We start from the raw sequence: 18,640 nt of genomic DNA, 5'->3' as shown, positions 1-18,640 counted from the left end.
AAATAGACACATACCTGACACATGGAGTGGTTCAATACTTTTCACTACCAACCTATCTAGTGGAATAGGCTGATCGAGTACTGTACATGAACCACCCTCTTTTATTACTGCTTGCAACTCAGGAGTAAGAGAAGGACACATTAAACCAGGGTCTGAGCCTCCAAGTTTCTAAAATTAACAAGAAAAATAATGTAATAAACAGGAAATAAATATTGGCACACTTATCTAAAGTGCATCTGTAAGCAAATAGATTCTGAGAAACAATTGCCTAAAATCTATTATTGCCTAAAGTTTTACTCCTCTTTCTGGATCTTGAAAAGCATCTCCCCAAAGCATAGTGATTTATAGCAAAGTGTTCATTTTATTATTATTATTATTAAAATTTTTTTTCTTGAGACAGGGTCTCACTCTGTCACCCAGGCTGGAGCACAGTGGTGCGATCTCAGCTCACTGCACTCTCAACCTCCTACATTCAAGTGATCCTCCCATCTCAGCCTCTCAAGTAGCTGGGACTACAGGCATACACCACCATGCATGCCCTGCTAATTTTGTTTTTCATTTTTTTGTAGAGATGGGATCTCACTATGTTGCCCAGGCTGGTCTTGAATCCCTGGGCTGAAGTGATCCTCCCATGTCAGCCTCCTAAAGTGCTGGGATTACAGGAGTGAGCCACCATGTCCAGCAGCAAAGTGTTTCTGATCTCCAAGTTTCATTATCTGAATAAATAATGGTTGATATCCATAACTGGGAAACATTTAAATCGCCCTCACCTCAATGGTAAGTTCTTCATTCCTAGTATCTTAATCTCTCTATAGTATTGAGTTAGATGAACGAGAAAGGGGGCCTCACTTCAGCCAACTGTATGCCTGGGATCTAATACTGAATTCTAAATAGATTCCATGCTCTAGAATTTATAAATAATTGAAATTGTTTTGAGCACATAAGATGATGATTTTTTTCAAAAGGGGTAAAATTAAAATTGTGACCTGCTTGGTATAAATTGTACATAAAATAGCAAAGAGGCATGTAAACTGATACCATTTCTTACTTTAGGAATCAACTTGTGATGCATAAAACCAGAATATCAGTTTATTACATGTCCGACATGGGCTGCCATTAATTCATATACTCTGATTTGACCATTAATTGACATGAAGGTCAGCTATGCAAGCATCAAGGTTTTTTGAAGGGGGTAGAGATTTTTCAGAACTTGGCTTGTTCAGACACGCTAGTCTGAGTAACTTATAATGGGAAGTCATATAAATTCCAAAACTGTGACTCTTAATATTCTTGTACACCCATTCCCTCCCCAACCACCAATTAGCTATTCATAGATTGATTAATGGGTATCATTTTATTGCTTAAAGATTTAGCTCAACTAACCAACATGCCATGTAGAAGCTTAGTTTATTAAAAGATATGAGATAGCTAGTCTCATGATCTTATCTATGTAAGGCTAGTCACTTGGTAAAGAAATGAATAGAATAAAGCAACATTAGATATCTCTGACTGTTAAAGACACTGCATTTCTCTTCCCACCTCTGCGAGCGGATGTCTGGGAGCCTTAGAGAAACTTCCCTGATACTACTCAAACACACCATTCAGGAAACAGATTGTGAAATAGTAAATTAGAAAGCCTTTTGGGGACCAGCAACAGATCAGTGGCTTAATGGGTAGTAAAAATAACACCACCAATAATAGTAACAAATAATACTTATGTAATGTGAAAAAAATCCCTATTCCCTATAGAGATTTTGCAGCTCTAGCTCTTAGTTGACTCATTTTGTCTGTGATGCCAGTTGCATACATGTTTGGTTTCTACACTTTTTATATAGGTAGACACTGAGAGATCAGGGCTCCCTCTCATCTCCACTCCCAAATCATTATTTCTCAGAAATAATGTGAGCTTTCAAATCAGAATGAGTGTTGAATACCACCTCGACACAAGACAGTAGACAGTTCAGAGGGGTCCTACTCTAGCTGTTTTTGTTGTGGTGGCCAATTCAGTAAAGGAACGGGCCAAAATGGACAAAGATGTTTTGAGTTCCTTTGCTTAGGCAGGTCAGGCAAAGTCTTGTGGCTTCTGGGACTTAGCTTGCAAGTATATAGATTAAGTTGTTCTAAAAATGTATTCCTCTTTTGACATCCTTGAGAAATGCAACTCGCATTTTTTTGTTTTATTTATTTATTTATTTATTTAATTCAGAGCTTTATGACTAAAAACGTCAATATTTTATAGTGCCTTCATTTTTTTAGAGGAAAACATTCAGCCTGATGTAAAAGAATATTTTATATTTTACCACAATTTATTTAGAAATATTTCTAAACTCATTTAACAAACTTGTTTAGAAATGTATTTGTGAAATAGCAGCATTTACCTTTTGTTGCGCCTTAGTGCTTCGTCAACTAAGAGGAAATCACCTGAAGAGAAACAGATAAACATCCTAGGAGTCTTGTGCTTCTGAGGAAACAAAGAGAAGCTGAAATGGGACATGAACCGTAAGTAGACAGCATTTTCCTGTCCTTCGCTCCTTCCCTTCTTCCTTCTCCTTCCTTCCTTCCTTCCTTCCTTCCCTTCCTTCCTTCTTCTCTCTTTCTTTCTTTCTTTTTCTCTTTTTTTATCAGTGAATTCTTTAGAAAACAAAACCAGGTGGCTATTACAGCACCCCAGGGCCTCCAATCATGTAGGTCACAAAGCTGCCCGCCTCAATGTTGAATTGCTTTATTTATTCCTAAAGCAGAGACTTGATGAGAGGCCAAGCTTCTAACATTAAAGACATTGAATTTATGATGTGTCTCATTTGAATCTAAAATAACTCAGATGATATTTGTAGTGGCTTCAACTAAGCCGAGAGTAAATCCATCAACTGATTGAACTTGCAGCATTTTTGCCCCTTGATTCCTCTGGGTGGTTATTGGCAAAGGCACACATAACCAGAGAAAAGGCATTTTCTCACTGCTATGAACTATGCTATTGTGTCCCTCAAATTTCATATGTTGAAGCCCTAAACCCCTAGTGTGGCTGCATTTGGAGTAAGAAAGTAATTAGGGTAAAATGAGTTAATAAAGCTAGATCACTGATCCAGTAGAATTAATGTTCTGTTGAGACACCAGATACCCCCCTGTCCCCCACCCCTCATCTTGAAGAGAGTGCTCATCAGGAGCTGAATTTGCCATCACCTTGACCTGGGACTTTTCAGTCTCCAGACTGTAAGAGATAAATTTCTGCTGTTTAAGCCAGCCTGTCTGTGATATTTTGTTATGGCGGCCTAGGTTGACAGTCATTAAAACTACTTATTTCTTAAGTTTTAGAATGTGTCTATAAATGTTTAGATATTCTCCATGTGTTTCATATTTACAAACTTTTCTGATATTAGTTTTAATAGTTACTTAAGGCAAATAGCTTTTCTTTAGTTTTCCCTAAGAAGGGAATAGTAGTAGAAGAGAAACCAAATATTAGAACAAGGCATCTCCTTCCTTATTTTACTCTATCCCTTAGAAATTAGAAAAAAGGGTTAAATTTAAGTGATTTCAGAGGAAAAGATTTTTAGAAGGGGTTGTGACAAGTGCTTAGAGTAATCATAGGAAAACCCAGTAATTTTTTCAGCTTATTCTATTTATATTATATATATTGTTCTAGAAGTTCTTTCTTATATATTTTTACCCCTGGAAGATTTAAAGCAGTCGATACAACATTTAGGATTCATTTCTATCCCCTCTTATTCTGAGTTTAGAGAAAAGATTTTTTATATATTTGCACAGGGGAGAAATCAGTTATTTTATTCAAATTAAATAGTCCTTGAATAGTTTTTAAAAAATCTTATCAGAAACTTAATTTTTCATAAATCAGGTTGTGGCAAAGACTGCTGGATGTCCCTTGAAAACCATTCTCCCCTTCTCTTGTAGCAATGGAATTCCCAACTTTTAGTGAGTTACCATCCACAGAGAATAGAGACTACATTTTCTTGCTGCTGAGTATGACCAAGGAGCTAAATTCTGACCAATGGAATGTGAGCCAAAGTATGCAACTTCTGAGTCATATTCGTGAAGGGCAGGGCCAAGCTCTCTTGTCCCTGTCTCTCCTTCTCATTGGGTAGAAAGCAAACATATTGGTGAGTCATCTTAGGCCACACAGAAGAAGGCAATACCCTAGATTTGGCTATAAGACAGCAGGAATCTGGATTCCTAATGACTTCATGGAGTGGAGTTGTCATATAGGTTGAGACTTAACAAGAGAGAAATAAGCTATCTTTTTTTAACCTATCTGTCTCCAGTCACTGAATCTATATGCCAACTGATATACAGGGCTAGAAATGGTACAACACTAGACCTGTGAACAGCCAGCTCAGCCTGCCATAGCAAAATACCACAGACAGGGTGGCTTAAGCAATAGGAATTTATTTCTCACAGTTCTGGAGCCTGGGAAATAGGTCAAGGTGCTGGTCGATTCGGTTCCTGATAATGCCTCTCTTTTTGACTTGCAAGTAGCCACCTTCTGGATGTGTACTTACATGGCAAACAGAGAGACTGAGCTCTCTGATGTCTGCTCTGATTAGGATACTAATCCTATCAGATCAAGGCTCCAGCCCGAGTCCCTCATTTTACCTGCATTTCTTCCTTACTCCAAGTACAGTCACACTGGACGTTAGGGCTTCAACATGTGATTTGTGGAGGAACACAATTCAGTCCACAGCAACCTTCAAACCTGTAAAATGTGCTATTACCATCCTCTGCTACTCATGTACATGTCAGCTTAATGATCATTGTCAAAATGAAATCGTTTTGTTTTCTCCTTCTAATTTCAACTATTTTATTTTGACAAACAGGCAGGGAGCACACCTTCTATGTGCTCCAGATGTTATTCTAGATAATGTTCCATACATTATTCTAGAAAGTGATAATTATTTTAGCTACCATTTATTGAGGCCCTAGTTTTCCACCAAGCAATTTATGAAACAAATTATGAAAATGTGTACCTTCTAGGAATGAGAAAGTATACTTATTTGGTTATAAGAGCACAGTTTTTAAGATTGGAAGAAATTCGGAAACACTGTATGTGTTAGGTATCATCACATCATTTTCATCCTCATTGTCATCATCATTATCATCAGCAGCAATAACATTTATAAAAGAGAATAAGAGCATTTAAATTTTCCCAAAGTCTACAATTGGTACTAGATCCCCTGACTTTTGGTTCAATGCTTTTTTCATTTAAAATGATGTCCTGTTTCTTCACTTGATCTTAGCCAAAAGACCAAGAAGTGAAACGTCCTGTTTCTTCTAACACTATCACCCTGCCCCATCAAATCTCCGTGCTCATCTCTGAGTCCAGTCTCATGACTTTGCACTTGACTTGATACCATGTAGACTACATCATATGGAGTCTCCATCTCTGATGGAATTTGACTAATACAGTTCATGCCATTAAACAAGTGCCTGGTGTTAGTGACATTATGTAGTTCATCTCCATGCTACCACATTTGACTGTACAAGAAGCATTTTCTGGAAAAGTTGAGTCTGCTTGTAAAGAGCCTTTCTTAGGTGAGCTTCCAATCCACACATCTATGACAGTCACTTTGAACCCATGCAATGCATGAATTCACATCTGACATAGCCTTTCACCCACCAGGAGCTGCTCCTCCAGCTTCCATGTGGGTTCTTATTATGCCCAAACCTGAACCCTAAAATTGACTCCCTGACCGCACTCGCTCTACCACCCACGGCACTATCAACAAAACTTTCAGAAACATAGATTAGAACAGTTTTTTATACTCATTTCCTCTTCATCCACTTTATCGATCGTAAAGTCCTCCTGGTTTTGCCTTTGCAATATCTCCCGTATCCTTTTCTATCATGCCCATTTCTAATGTTTTAGGAGAAGCTGGTGCATCTCACAGTATTGGGAGGTAGGGAGGAAGAGGGAAGGCGTGAACCAAAGTCTCACATAATTTCAGGTGGGGCTAGTTTTGGAGGTAAAGATACATGCTGGAACACAGATTATGTTTTGCTTTATTACTTTGATTTGTTCTTGTCATAAAATATAATTACTTTGAAGTTGTAAATAACATTAAAGAAAAGTTAAAATTGTTATCTTTTCAAATGAAAGTCGGGGGTGGGTGAACAACAGGTTAAAAATGGTAGAGCAACAGACAGGCCCAGAGTCTTCTCACCTCGTACTGTTCACCATTGAACTTCCGGTTTCACCACTGATCTCTCTGCTTTGGTCTCCTCTATGCCATTTTGAAGACTGCTTATTAACAACGCTTTCTTCAATACCCTTTTAACCTATCACTTCCCTGTCTGAGAGCTCAATGACTTCTGGTTGCCTGCAGTTTCCTGGCTGGGTCCTTCTGTTTGGTTTCCAAGGCAGTTGCTCTGATTCTGGAAGCCAGCTGGACCAACGCAGCCTGGCTCCAGCTGGTACTCTGTCATTTACCCACCAGGTGAACTTGGGCATGATACAGAACCTCCCTGAACCCCAAATCTCTTACCTATAACAAGGGATTAAAAGCAATTTCTCTATTTAACTTACTGGAAAGAGACAACGTATGAAAAAGCCCTTGGATATAAAACACTGGACATGTCTATCTTCCTTATTTAACAGCTGCCGGGGGGCGGGGGGGGCGGGGGTTATGTCCTAACCTGACATCCAGACTACCTCTAAAATAGAGCAGAGTTTCAATATACATGTATTAAGGGATTATTTCCCAGCCCCTCCCCACCAGATATCACATCACCACTGTTAGGCAACCTCCCATCCCACAGGACTTCACACTCAGTAGGTGCCTGGTCAAGATTTTGTGCAGAAATGAATAAATAAATGATTCTAAATCTTATTTCAGCCAGGCAGCCTTTCTGGTCATCATGATATTTATTGAGCATGAACTTTGTGTCAATCATTCTTTTGAGTGCTTATACATCTGTTGGTTCATTTAATCCTCACAATAAAGAAAGGTAAACTGAAGCACAGGAAATCACTGTAAATGGCCCAAGGTTGTACAGGCAGAAAAGGCTGAGCAGGGAGTGAGCCAGGCAGTCAGCCCCAGGGACTTGGCTTCCTATGTACTCTGCTAGAAACTAAGCTTCTGCAGGGGCTTCTGCCTCCAAGACTTCTCTGGCTCTGCTTTTTATCTGAATGACCTCCCTCCTGTCCTTCCACTGACCTCATCCTTCCTGCCCTCCAAGCCCACCTCCAGTCCCATGGACTGCACGAAGCCTCTCCAGGGCACTCCAGCCTCAAGGACTCTCTTCTTTTCTGAACTTATCCTGCAGGTCTGGTAATAAGGCAGAGCTTCCCAACTAGAGGGAAAGAATTATACAGAATGAGTTTTTATATCTTCCAGTGGCACCTACCTAGCACAACTTGTACTATATTATAGATTCTCCATAAACATTTGAGAGCTTGATTGTCTGGCTCATTGGAGGAGTACAATGGTTGTGATGATAACAGCTGCCATTGACTGAGAGTTTACTAGATTCCAGACCGTGAGCTAAGTTGTTCTTGTATGTTGTTTTAACAATCCTATGGAATAGTTACAGTTATCCCATTGCAGAGAGAAAACAGAGGGCACCTAGCTAGTTGTGTTGCAAAGTCTTCATTCAAGCCTGAGTCTGTATGGCTCCATAGGGTACTCTCTGATTCATACCCTCCATCACCTGGAACATAGGCAAACACGATTCCTCCTGCTCTTCAATTACTGGCAGTCAAACAAGATACAAGGCGGTACAGATGTTGGGTTTTTAAAGGAGGCAGTTATTTACCTGCAAGAGTTAATTTTCCTTCATAGAGAAGGTGTCTGTTGGTTGGTGACAAGATGTTTTCTGCCGTGTGTTCTTTAAAAATGTGTTTCAAACACTTGTAAAACAAGGGAGAAAATAAAAGAGATGTTGTTAGTGATCGGAAGAGAACATGTTTAAAAAACTGGGGCAATCAACTCCATCTAGAAAGTTCATGACATTTGGAAATGCCGGCAGATGGACATGGGAACGGGAAACAATGAAAAAACCTCTCAGAAGGACCATCATAAGAATGGCACAGCGACCTCAGCCTCCCCGCATACAGTGCCCTACAGATGAAGACTTTACTTCCTGTTCTTGAAACTAGATTTATTCTTCAAGTGGACAGATGGGGACATCTAAGATGATCGTATTTCTGTCTGAATGCCCAACTTCCAGAAATGGACAGAAGTCCTAATTGACGTGTTGTTTTTTTTTGTACCTCTGGAATGAAAAACCTTTTATCTCTATCCCAAAGCGGTGGCCACACTATAATCTCCTGTAGATATCTAAATTTTTGGAAATTGTCCAGCCATTTCACTTTTCCTTCAAGGTCCCCTGAAAGACAAGACATAGTCAGTCTTTTTAGGTGCATGTGACATTGCATATAAATTTTAACCAAGGTCCAAGGGAATCATTTAGAAACACTGGCTGCCCCTGGAGCCAGACCATATATTAAGTTTGTTTCACATATTGCTTGCTGTTCATGCGTCTTAGAAAACTCACTAATTTGGAATCAGCCTCTTGCAGAGAAAAATGAAGCTTAGCTAATTTAATTCAGTAGGTTGAAAGTATATTGTGTATTCTTATTTCAATAATACTAATAAAATCCTTGGTAGTTTTCTCTTATTTCCTAGACCACACAGCCTGTAATTAGAGGAAGAAAAAAAATCAGACTGACAAGGACAAACATACGTTTTTGTCCCAATCATAAAAGTATATGTTCACTTCATGATCATGGTGATTATTTCTTTTTTGGTAGGAACTCAATTTCTCTTTGGAAGGTTTATATTCATTTTCCAGTGTTTTCTAATAACATGTTGCTATTGAGGGTTTGAAATGTTTTTTGAAGACATGCAGGGCAAGTAAAAGACCTGCAGAATCACATTGTTAGCAGACCTCTTCAGAATTCACCATCTTTAAGGTAATAGACTTAAAGGGAGCCCACACAGGTCTCTTCCCTCAACAACAGAATCCATCTTTCACTGAGAAATCTCCAGAGGTGCTGCGTTATCTTTCCTCACAAACCCATCTAAATGAGTCATAATCCTTAAGATTACTTCTAAAGCTTAAAGAAGTCATCTTCAAGAGATTCTTTGTCTTACTCGCTTGATAAACTTAATCCCAGCTCTTCAGGTAATTTTAGAATTTGAATAAAACATTTAAAACAGAAGAAAACCCAATGAAACAGTCATTTTCTTTTTTTTTTTTTTTTTAAAAGCACCTGTTCCAGGCAGTATCATTTTACTTTTAAACTTGTAAAAGAAAAAAAAATGATGTACAGCTGAGTATTACCAATTTGAATTGTTCCCTTTTGATGCCCATCAGGAAACCTTGGTTTATGGGCATAAATCATGAACTTCTTTATGTGAATTGCAATTATACAGAGTTACACAAATAAACTTAAGTCATCATAGGGCCTGCTCAGTTCCCATCCTCAAATTTCAGTTCTAAAGATTGCAGTTGGCAATAGTTTCACATTGACCTTGGCTTTTGGTGATTTGAGAAATGATGAATGGTAATTTATCCTCTGGACACATTTTCCATGGTGTTTACTCCCATTTGCTTTGTGTGTGGGGTCAGTACGGCTGTTAAAAACAAAGTGCCTTCAGTTATCTGGGAAGTAGAACTTTTCCTGCCTGAACTCACTTCTGAAACACTTGGAGACAGAGCCACATCCTGTGTAAACTTGGTGCTAGAGTTCTCATAGTGTTTGCCAGGATGTGACTGGAGCCCATTGTCCTGTGCGTATTTGATTTACAATGTACTCACACTTGAACCCACATTTCCAAGAGCCATGACCTCAAATCAATGGAATTGCCTCCTAAGATGGAAGCCTAGAGGGTTTCCAGGAGTCACAAGGCCACAATTATTCAATTAAGCTCACTTATCTCAGGGACTTACAGATGGACTTTTCCACCTTTTCCTTGATGGAGTAGATCATGATTTTCTCAGCAGAGTCCATGCTCCTTTTCCAGATATTCTTCAGCAACAATGGATATCGAGTGAGCCTCTGAAGTGGGGCCACTAGTAGCTCAGGCAGGTGGAGCCGTCTGCATTGTTCATTCTGCTCACACCACTGGGGAAGGCAAAAGCAGCCACATCAGAATGATCACCTCGCCCACTGAGCCACTAAGAAGCCTTGATATGAGAGGTTCTTGGAGATTTTACTCAGTAACTGCAGGCCGTACTTGTGAGTTTGCTGGGACAGTTTATAAGCCACAAATTAAATCCCCTAAAAAGTACCTGTTCCATTAGCGGTAGTGATAAGATATAATAATAGATGTGTTCCAGCCTTGTTTACCCTTCTCATTTGAGAGTGAATTTAGTTTTGCCCATTATTAGCCTTTCTTCCCCGGCCCTTGGGGGAGATTTCTGGTTTCACCAGCTTTGTTCCCATCCTTGTTGTGATGCAGTTAGGAGAATTGAGAATTGAGACTGGAGAGGCAGGAGGGCAAAGGAAGGATTCTTGCTTGTTGGGTCAGTTCCTTGACTCCCCTTAGCTGGGGAGGATCATGGTAGTGATAAAAAAATGAAGAAAAAAGAAAATAGAAGTTGAAGAGGCTTAGTTGATCTAGAACAAAGAGGGGAGAGGAGAGAGGTAGAGATGTGGACAATTTTCAATAGGGAGAGTTTGGAGTTGAGATTTGGAAGAAGAGGCAGTTCTGGGGTATGCCAGCACTGGGGAAGACAAGAAATCTTAGTAATTTAGTAAGTATAGTAAATATTGCCATGGGTTATACATTGGGGTTCCATAAATGATGTTTGAGAAACCTCAGTAAACATGAGAGTAGCTTTTACATTTGTTTTATCTGCTGTGCTGTTTCTTTGAATGTGAGCTTCCTTGAACCTAAGGGGCTCTGATTTTAATGAAGGTGGCAAATGAGGCATGGAGGTGGTCGCTGGCCAGCATGCAGATGGGTACATCAGGAAGGAGTAGAGGGGGTGGTGTGTTCTATTCCTCTTTTCTTACTCTGCCTACTCACACCAAATTGACCCTGAGTTCAGCAATAAAGGGATTAATATCAACCAAATGTTTACTTTCCTTCAAATCCACGTAATATTACTTTTAATGCCCAAAACTGCAATTACTTTTGCACCAGCCTAATAAAATCCTAACCTTCAGTGGGGTGGTATTAGGAGGTGGGGCTGTTGGGAAGTGATTAGGCCATGAGCATGAAGCCCTCTTGAATGGGATTAGTGTCCTTATAAAAGGGGTCCTGGAGAGCTCTCTAGCTCTCTTTCCACCATGTGAGGCTACAACAAGAAGACAGCTGTCTGCAACCCAGGAAAGGGTCATCACCAGCCCCTAACCATTCTGGCACCAGGAGACTTTCAGCCTCCAGAACCGTGAGCAACAAATTCCTGTTGATTATAAGCCACCCAATCTATGGTGTGTTGTTCTAGCAGCCTGAATTGACTACAACAGGGATCCTGCCCTTACACTAAATATTTCTCCTGCTGCAGGCTGTTGCCTCATTTCTTTTCCACCTTCCATTCTCCTTTCATTCTCCAGGTTAAATCCTTTGCATTGTGACCCAGATCCTTCAGGGCCATCCTCAGGTGGGCCAGGCACACTGCAGAAGACTCCTGCTGCATCCTCAGAGATGTCTTCAAGTCTACGTGTCAGCCCTTGCATTTTGAAGATCTAGGTACAATTGGCTCAACTCCCAACCAATCCAATGGCCTGTGGAGGTCCAAACTCCTCCCCTAGATATTTACCAACTCAGGGGACTGAGATTCTAATGGCTTCCTCTGGCCCCTGGACTCTTGTTTCCATGTACACTGTTTCTTTCCTGAACAGCATGGAACAAATGTATCCTTTTGGTTTCCTATGTGAGTTTCTGCTGTAAACCCCCTCATGACATGTTTTGTGAGTGTGCATATTTATTTCACTGAAGATTTAGGGTTGTGAAGAGGGGTCAAATACACAGCCCACAAGTCCCTACTATTTTGATGGGTCCATTCTCTTCTTTGGAAAGAGAGAGCTCTTTCTCTCTTCCCCCTTAAACAAACCCTCCCTTTATCTCCTAGCCTCCTGCCTAGCAATTTGCATTTGTCTTTCATAGCTTGACCTCGTCCTTGGTGGGGTGAGGTGGGGTCTTACTCTCCTCCCACACTATCAGCTTTTTTTTTTTTTTTTTTTTTTTTTTTTTTTTTTTTTTTTTTTTTTTTTTTAGGGAGATGGGGAACAGGGTCTTGCTCTGTCACCCAGGCTGAAGTGCAGTGGGATGATCATAGCTCACTGCAGCCTCGACCTCCTGGGCTCAAGCAATCCTCCCACCTCAGCCTCTCACATAGCTGGCACCACAGGTACAGGCCACCACACGTGGCTAATTTTTAAATTTTTTGTAGAGACTGGATCTCACTATGTTGCCCAGGCTGGTCTCAAATTCCTGAGTTCCAGCAATCTACACACCTCCCAAAGTGCTGGGATTACAGGTGTGAGCCATAGTACCTGGCTCAGCTGGATGTTTTGGAAAACATCCTGGGCTCTTCATCATGGGGATGCTGCCAAATTCAGTCTTCTTGGCCAGGTGTGGTAGGTCACGCCTGTAATCCCAGCACTTTGGGAGGCCGAGGCGGGAGGATCACTTGAGGTCAGGAGTTCAAGACCAGCCTGGCCAACATGGTGAAACCCCGTTTCTACTAAAAATACACACACAAAAAAAAAAAAAGAAAAAGAAAAAAAAAATAGGAGTGGTGGTGCACGCCTGTAATCCCAGCTACGCAGGAGGCTGAGGTGGAAGAATCACCTGAACCTAGTAGGCAGAGGTTGCAGTGAGCCAAGATAGCACCACTACACTCCACGCTGGGCAACAGAGCAAGACTCTGCCTCTAATTCAGTCTTCTCCTTTCCCCTACGTACAGATGGCTGGCCATGAGAGTGAGCTCATGGTGCATGGTGAACGAAGCTCTAGGAGCTGGGCTCTGAGGACCACCTTCTCTCTCTGGGCCTCCGATTTCTCTTTTTAGACAAACTAGGCAATGTGCTGAAAGATATGGTCGTTCTAGGGCAGAGGTAGGATTTGAATTCAGACCTGTCTGAACATGATGTTCAATCTCCTACAATGCTCTGTTGTAAACAACATTATTGTAGAACTTAAGCCTGTGTTGTGTTATGGGCTGCCTGAAATTGACCCATAAATGCAGTGGGGTAAATTTACCCTTAAGGCTAAGCTTTATGAATGTATGTACTTTATCCCGGTGCACATTAATGGGATTAGAATTCTTCAAACTGTTTTATTTTTATTTATTATTTATTTATTGAGACAGGGTCAGTCTGACTCTGTCACCCAGGCTAAGTGCAGTGGTGCAATCATGACTGCAACCTCAGACTCCAGTCTGGCTAGATGGCTCTTGGCTAGATGATCTTCAAGTTCTCCTCCAGCTCCAAATGACTGTGGCTCTCATTGAGGTTGGCAGGGATGGAGACAGAAGTGAGCACGACAGATGAAGAAAGGCCGGGAGTGGAGGGGGGCAGGGCTGTGCTTTAGCGGCTGATTTCCATGTTGACTCGGGGGCAGCAGCGTTCCAATGATACCTTTGGGTCCTGGACCTCTTGGGTGCCTGGCAATCCTTGTAACTGATTTCTCAGCAGCAGTTAGGCCCGTGCCCTCCCAAAAAACTCGCCCCAGGCCACTGCCCCAAATTGCCCTGCTGTGGGAAACAGTTGTGGCTGCCAGCATGCACTGGTATTCAGGGTCAAAGTGAAAACACCAAACTCCTCCAGGTAACAACTGGCAAGAAGCATCTGTGGTAAATAATTTAGACAAGGATCCAGGCAGGGATGTTGGAAGCATTTGTGCTTCAGGAAACTTCAGAAGAGAGAAAAAGAATGGCTTGACATTATAAAAGTGAAGCTGTAAGTTTTCCTTTCATCTCTCTATTGACTTCATTTTTCAGGTCCGTTAGGGAAGGCAAATAACACTTCATTGAGAGAGATTGGACATAAAAGGCCTTTTTTATTGATGAGTCTAGATCAATGGAGGCTACTTTTGCTTTATAATAAATATCCAATGTGCTTAGGGGATTCAAGGGCCCCAAATGAAAATATGTCCCATCGCTTGAGCATGGGAAGTTGAGGCTGCAGTGAGCCATGATGGTGCCACTGCATTCCAGCCTGGGTGACAGGGTGAGACCCTGTTCCAAAAAATAAATAAAATAAAATAAAATGAAAAGTCCTAATAAATCTGTCTTAGTGGGATGCAGCATTAGGATGGGGCAACCAGAATTCTTGGAACCTTGGGAAATTTACTTACCCTTTCTAAAATTTATCAGTAAAATGTAGATAACAAGAGTAACTACCTCATTGGGACGGCGAGAGGTTTTAATGAGATAATCCACACAAAGTGCTTAGAACAGAGCATGGCACATCTCAAACACTCAGTCCATAGCAGCTAGAGTTCTTAGCCATTGTTAGTTGCACCACACAAAGAGACTTGGTATGAAGTTCCCAGTTTCTTCCTCTGCATTGTTTTGTTTCTAAAATAGTAAGCAGGAGGATTGCTTGAGCTTAGGAGTTTGAGGTAAGCTGGGCAACATAGCGAGGCCCAATCTCTACAAAAAATTAGAAAATTTGTCAGGCGTGATGGCATGTGTGTGTAGTCTCAGCTACATGGGAGGCTGAGATGTGAGGGTCACCTGAGCCCAGGAGACTGAGGCTGCAGTGAGCTTTGTTTGTACCACTGCACTCTAGCCTGGGTGACAGAGTCAGACCTTGTCTCATTAAATAAATAAATAAGTAAATAAATTAAAAAACAAATAGTAGGAAGAATTCTAATCCCATTAATGTGCACCAGGATAAAATACATACATTCATAAAGCTTAGCCTCATGTGGTATGGAGGGTTTAGAGGTCATTTATCACTGCATTCATAGGTCAGTTTCAGGCAGCCCATCACATGGCATAAGTTTACGTTCTCCAAGAACATTGTTTTCCAACAGAACATTGTGGGAGATTCAACACTGGGTTCAGACAGGTCTGAATTCAAATCCTCCCTCTGCCCTAGAACAACCATACCTTTCAGCATGTTGCCTAACTTGTCTAAACTCCTGAAAAATAGGGACAATATCAAATTCTGCAGTTAGTGTGTAGACAAGAAGATAAGGGATGACCAGCATGTAGCACAGTGTCTAGACCATAGCAAGGGCTCAAACACTAGTCACCGTGAGTATCTGTGAGTCTCTCCTTGACCTCTCACCTTTGTTTCATGAGGCTAATAGTTCCATGGTGATGGGAAATAGCCCCAAGGAATTGGAAATAGTTCTGATATGAAGAGTACTGGAATTTTTGCCTGAAAATCTTTCTATGGTTCTTTCTTTGCCACCTATTTGCTATGTGGCCTTGCAAATGTCATCTAACCTCTCTGAGACTCGGGGACACAAAGGAACAATGTAATCAACTTTACAGGCTTCTGTTCAGAATTAAGAGATGTTTGAGAAAGTGTCTGGTAAAGTATTATGCATTATAAAAGCATCACATGGCTGGGTGTGGTGGCTCACGCCTGTAATCCCAGCACTGTGGGAGGCTGAGGCAGTTGGATCACTTGAGGTCGGGAGTTCGAGACCAGCCTGGCCAACATAGTGAAACCCCGTCTCTACCGAAAATACAAAAAATTTGCCAGGCATGGTGGCAGGCACCTGTAGTTCCAGCTACTCGGGAGGCTGAGGCAAGAGAATCACTTGAACCTGGGAGATGGAGGTTGCAGTGAGCTGAGATTGTGCCACTGCACTCCAGTCTAGGTGACAAAGCAAAGTTCTGTCTCAAACAAACAAACAAAAAAAGCATCATGTGTTATAACAGCACTGTATTCTCTACCTACTACCTTTCCCAAAATATCTTTGGATGCCACATACATTTTTATTCATACACAATTATACATACGTATGGGGCACATATGATATTTCGATACATGTGTACAATGTACACATCAGGGTATTTAGGATATCCTTAACCACATTTATTAACATCATTTCTTCATATTGACAACATTTCAAATCTTCTAGCTATTTTGAAACACACAATAAATTATTGTCAACTATAGTCACCCCAGTGGGTTATCAGGCACTAGAACTTACTCCTTCTATAACTGTATGTTTGCACCCATTAACCAATCTCTCTTCATCCCCTTCTCCCCACTTCCCAGACTCTGGTAACCATCATCCTACTCTCTATCTCCATGCGACTAACATTTTTTAGCTCCCACATAGGAATGAGAACATGCGATATCTGTCTTTCTGTGCCTGGCTTATTTCACTTAATGACCTCCAGTTTCATCTGTAAATGACAAGATTTCATTCTTTTATACTGGTTGAATAATATTCCATTGCATATATATATATATTATATTTTCTTTATCTAATCATCTGTTGATGTACACTAGATTGATTCTTTATCTTGGCTATTGTGAATAGCACTGCAATAAGCATGGGGGAGCAGGTATCCCTTTGATACACTGATTTCTTTCTTTTGGCTAAGCACCTAGTGGTGGGATTGCTGGATCGATGGTAGTTTTATTTCTAGTTTTCTGAGAAACCTCCATTTTGTTTGCTATAACAACTGCACTAACTTACATACCCACCAACAGTATACAAAAGTTCCCTTTTCTCTGTATCCTTGCCAGCATCTGTTATTTTATTTTATCTTTTTAAATAGTAGCCATTTTAAATGGGGTAAGATGATATCTCATTGTGGTTTTGATTTGCATTCCTTTGATGATTAGTGATGTTGACATATTTTTCTTTTTTTACCTGTTGGCCATTTGTATGTTTCATTTTGAGAAATGTCAGTTCAGATTCTTTTCTTACTTTGTAATGGGATTTATTTTTTTGATCTTCAAACTCCTTGTATATTCCAGGTATTAGTTCCCTGTCAAATGAATAGTTTGCAAATATTTTCTCCTATTCTGCAGATTGCCTCTTTACTCTGTTGTTTCCTCTGCCGTGCAGGAGCCATTGGGTTTAATACAGTCCCATTTGTCTATTTTTGTTTTTGTTGCCTATGCTTTTGAAGTCTTAGCCCTGAAATATTTGTGTAGACTAACGTCCTCTAGTGCTTCTTTTATGTTTTCTTCCACCAGTTTTATAGTTTCAGGCCTTATATTTCATTTTTATTTGATTTTTAGATATGGTGAGAGATAGGGGTCTACTTTCATTCTTCTGCATGGAGATATTCAGTTTTCCGAGCACTATTTACTCAAGAGACTGTTGTTTCTCCAATGTATGTTTTTGGTGCCTTTGTCAAAAATCATTTGGCTTTGAATACATGTATATAGGATTTTCCAAAGTTATTTGAAAACAATAATTGGACCTTGTTAAATTAATCTCTTTCTCGGCTTGGAAGGGAGAGAAAGGAATCTGGATTCTCCCAGTTTGGGGGCCTAGCTAAGAGTCTAATCCATCAGCTTCTAGGGGAAACAGTCACAAAATGATTATTCATGCATTTGGAAATCTAATGAGCTATCAGTTTTCAGTTTGGGTAGCAAATGAAACACTAAAGGTCTTAAGCTACAAAAATATGGCCAAGTCTCTTCCCTAAGATTACTCCCCTTTTCTCATCCTTGGCACACCCCGGCTTCCTGGCATATCAAGGCCATGGCAGAAGCCCACTGATTCACAGCTGAGTCACTGGGAACCATGGGAGCCTTTCCTCCCAAGCCTCTGAGGTCATGCTCTGGCAGGGGCTTCTTGCAGCTGCAGGGAAGAGCTGATTTTCTGGAAAGGCTTGGACCATTTTCTCTGTATGATCCAAAAGGGCTCTGGCACGGGACTGAAAAGGTCCAGTTCAGACTAAAGAAATATCAAGGCAGGGACCAACAGAATTAGGGAAGTCAGGGGAAATTGGTTTTAGGCTTGGCTACTAGAAAATGCTGAAGGCACCCAGCAGAAATTTCTTCTTTTAATGCTGTGGGACCCAGAGCTGCCATATTGGCACAGCTCCGGAGACAACATAGACATTGTGCTTTATACTCTAATCAAGGGGGCACCACTGATGTAGAATACAGTGTAAATGATGCCACAAGTTTCTATGCTGGAACTAACTCCTGCAAGAGGCAAACTTCTAAGTCACAAAGCTCAGGTTCTTACTATAGTTTCTCCTTAAAATGTACCAATTTCTACCACAAATAAAATAATGAACAAAGAAAACATTTTTAAGCCCCAGCCAAAATCTCAGGAGGGTTATTAGATAACATAATGTTTCCAGATGTGCACCATTTAATATTCCTAAGTGTGCAGTGGACAATGTATTTATGAGGATAGCAGATTTATAGTTAAAACATAGTATTGTACCCTGGCAAGATGGCCGAATAGGAACAGCTCCAGTCTCCAACTCCCGGCGCGAGCGACACAGAAGACCGGTGATTTCTGCATTTTCAACTGAGGTACTGGGGTCATCTCACTGGGGAGTGCCGGACAATCGGTGCTGCTCAGCTGCTGCAGCCTGACCAGCGAGAGCTGAAGCAGGGTGAGGCATCGCCTCACCTGGGAAGTGCAAGGGGGAAGGGAATCCCTTTTCCTAGCCAGGGGAACTGAGACACACAACACCTGGAAAATCGGGTAACTCCCACCCCAATACCGCGCTTTAAGCAAACGGGCACACCAGAAGAATATATCCCTCACCTGGCCGGAAGGGTCCCACGCCC

The 18,640-nt window shown here is 41.0% G+C and overlaps 1 protein-coding gene across 1 annotated transcript in view; it reads right to left on the bottom strand.

The window, feature by feature from the left end:
• Positions 1 to 7,261: 7,261 nt before the first annotated feature.
• Positions 7,262 to 18,640, bottom strand: part of LOC108527187 (pleckstrin homology domain-containing family G member 7) — a 37,139-nt gene continuing 25,760 nt past the window's right edge. Inside the window, exons 9-12 of the mRNA XM_017868340.1 lie at positions 9,901 to 10,075; positions 8,219 to 8,334; positions 7,762 to 7,855; positions 7,262 to 7,299 (exon numbers count right to left, since the gene is read on the bottom strand). Of these exons, the coding sequence (XP_017723829.1) occupies positions 7,262 to 7,299; positions 7,762 to 7,855; positions 8,219 to 8,334; positions 9,901 to 10,075 (423 nt within the window). The remainder of the gene's footprint in view (positions 7,300 to 7,761; positions 7,856 to 8,218; positions 8,335 to 9,900; positions 10,076 to 18,640) is intronic.

Source organism: Rhinopithecus bieti, unplaced genomic scaffold, assembly GCF_001698545.2.
Source record: "Rhinopithecus bieti isolate Rb0 unplaced genomic scaffold, ASM169854v2 scaffold_2453, whole genome shotgun sequence".
Classification (NCBI taxonomy): Eukaryota; Metazoa; Chordata; class Mammalia; order Primates; family Cercopithecidae; genus Rhinopithecus; species Rhinopithecus bieti.
The sequence above is the reverse complement of the archived record's forward strand: the minus strand, read 5'-3'. Positions and strand labels throughout refer to the sequence as shown.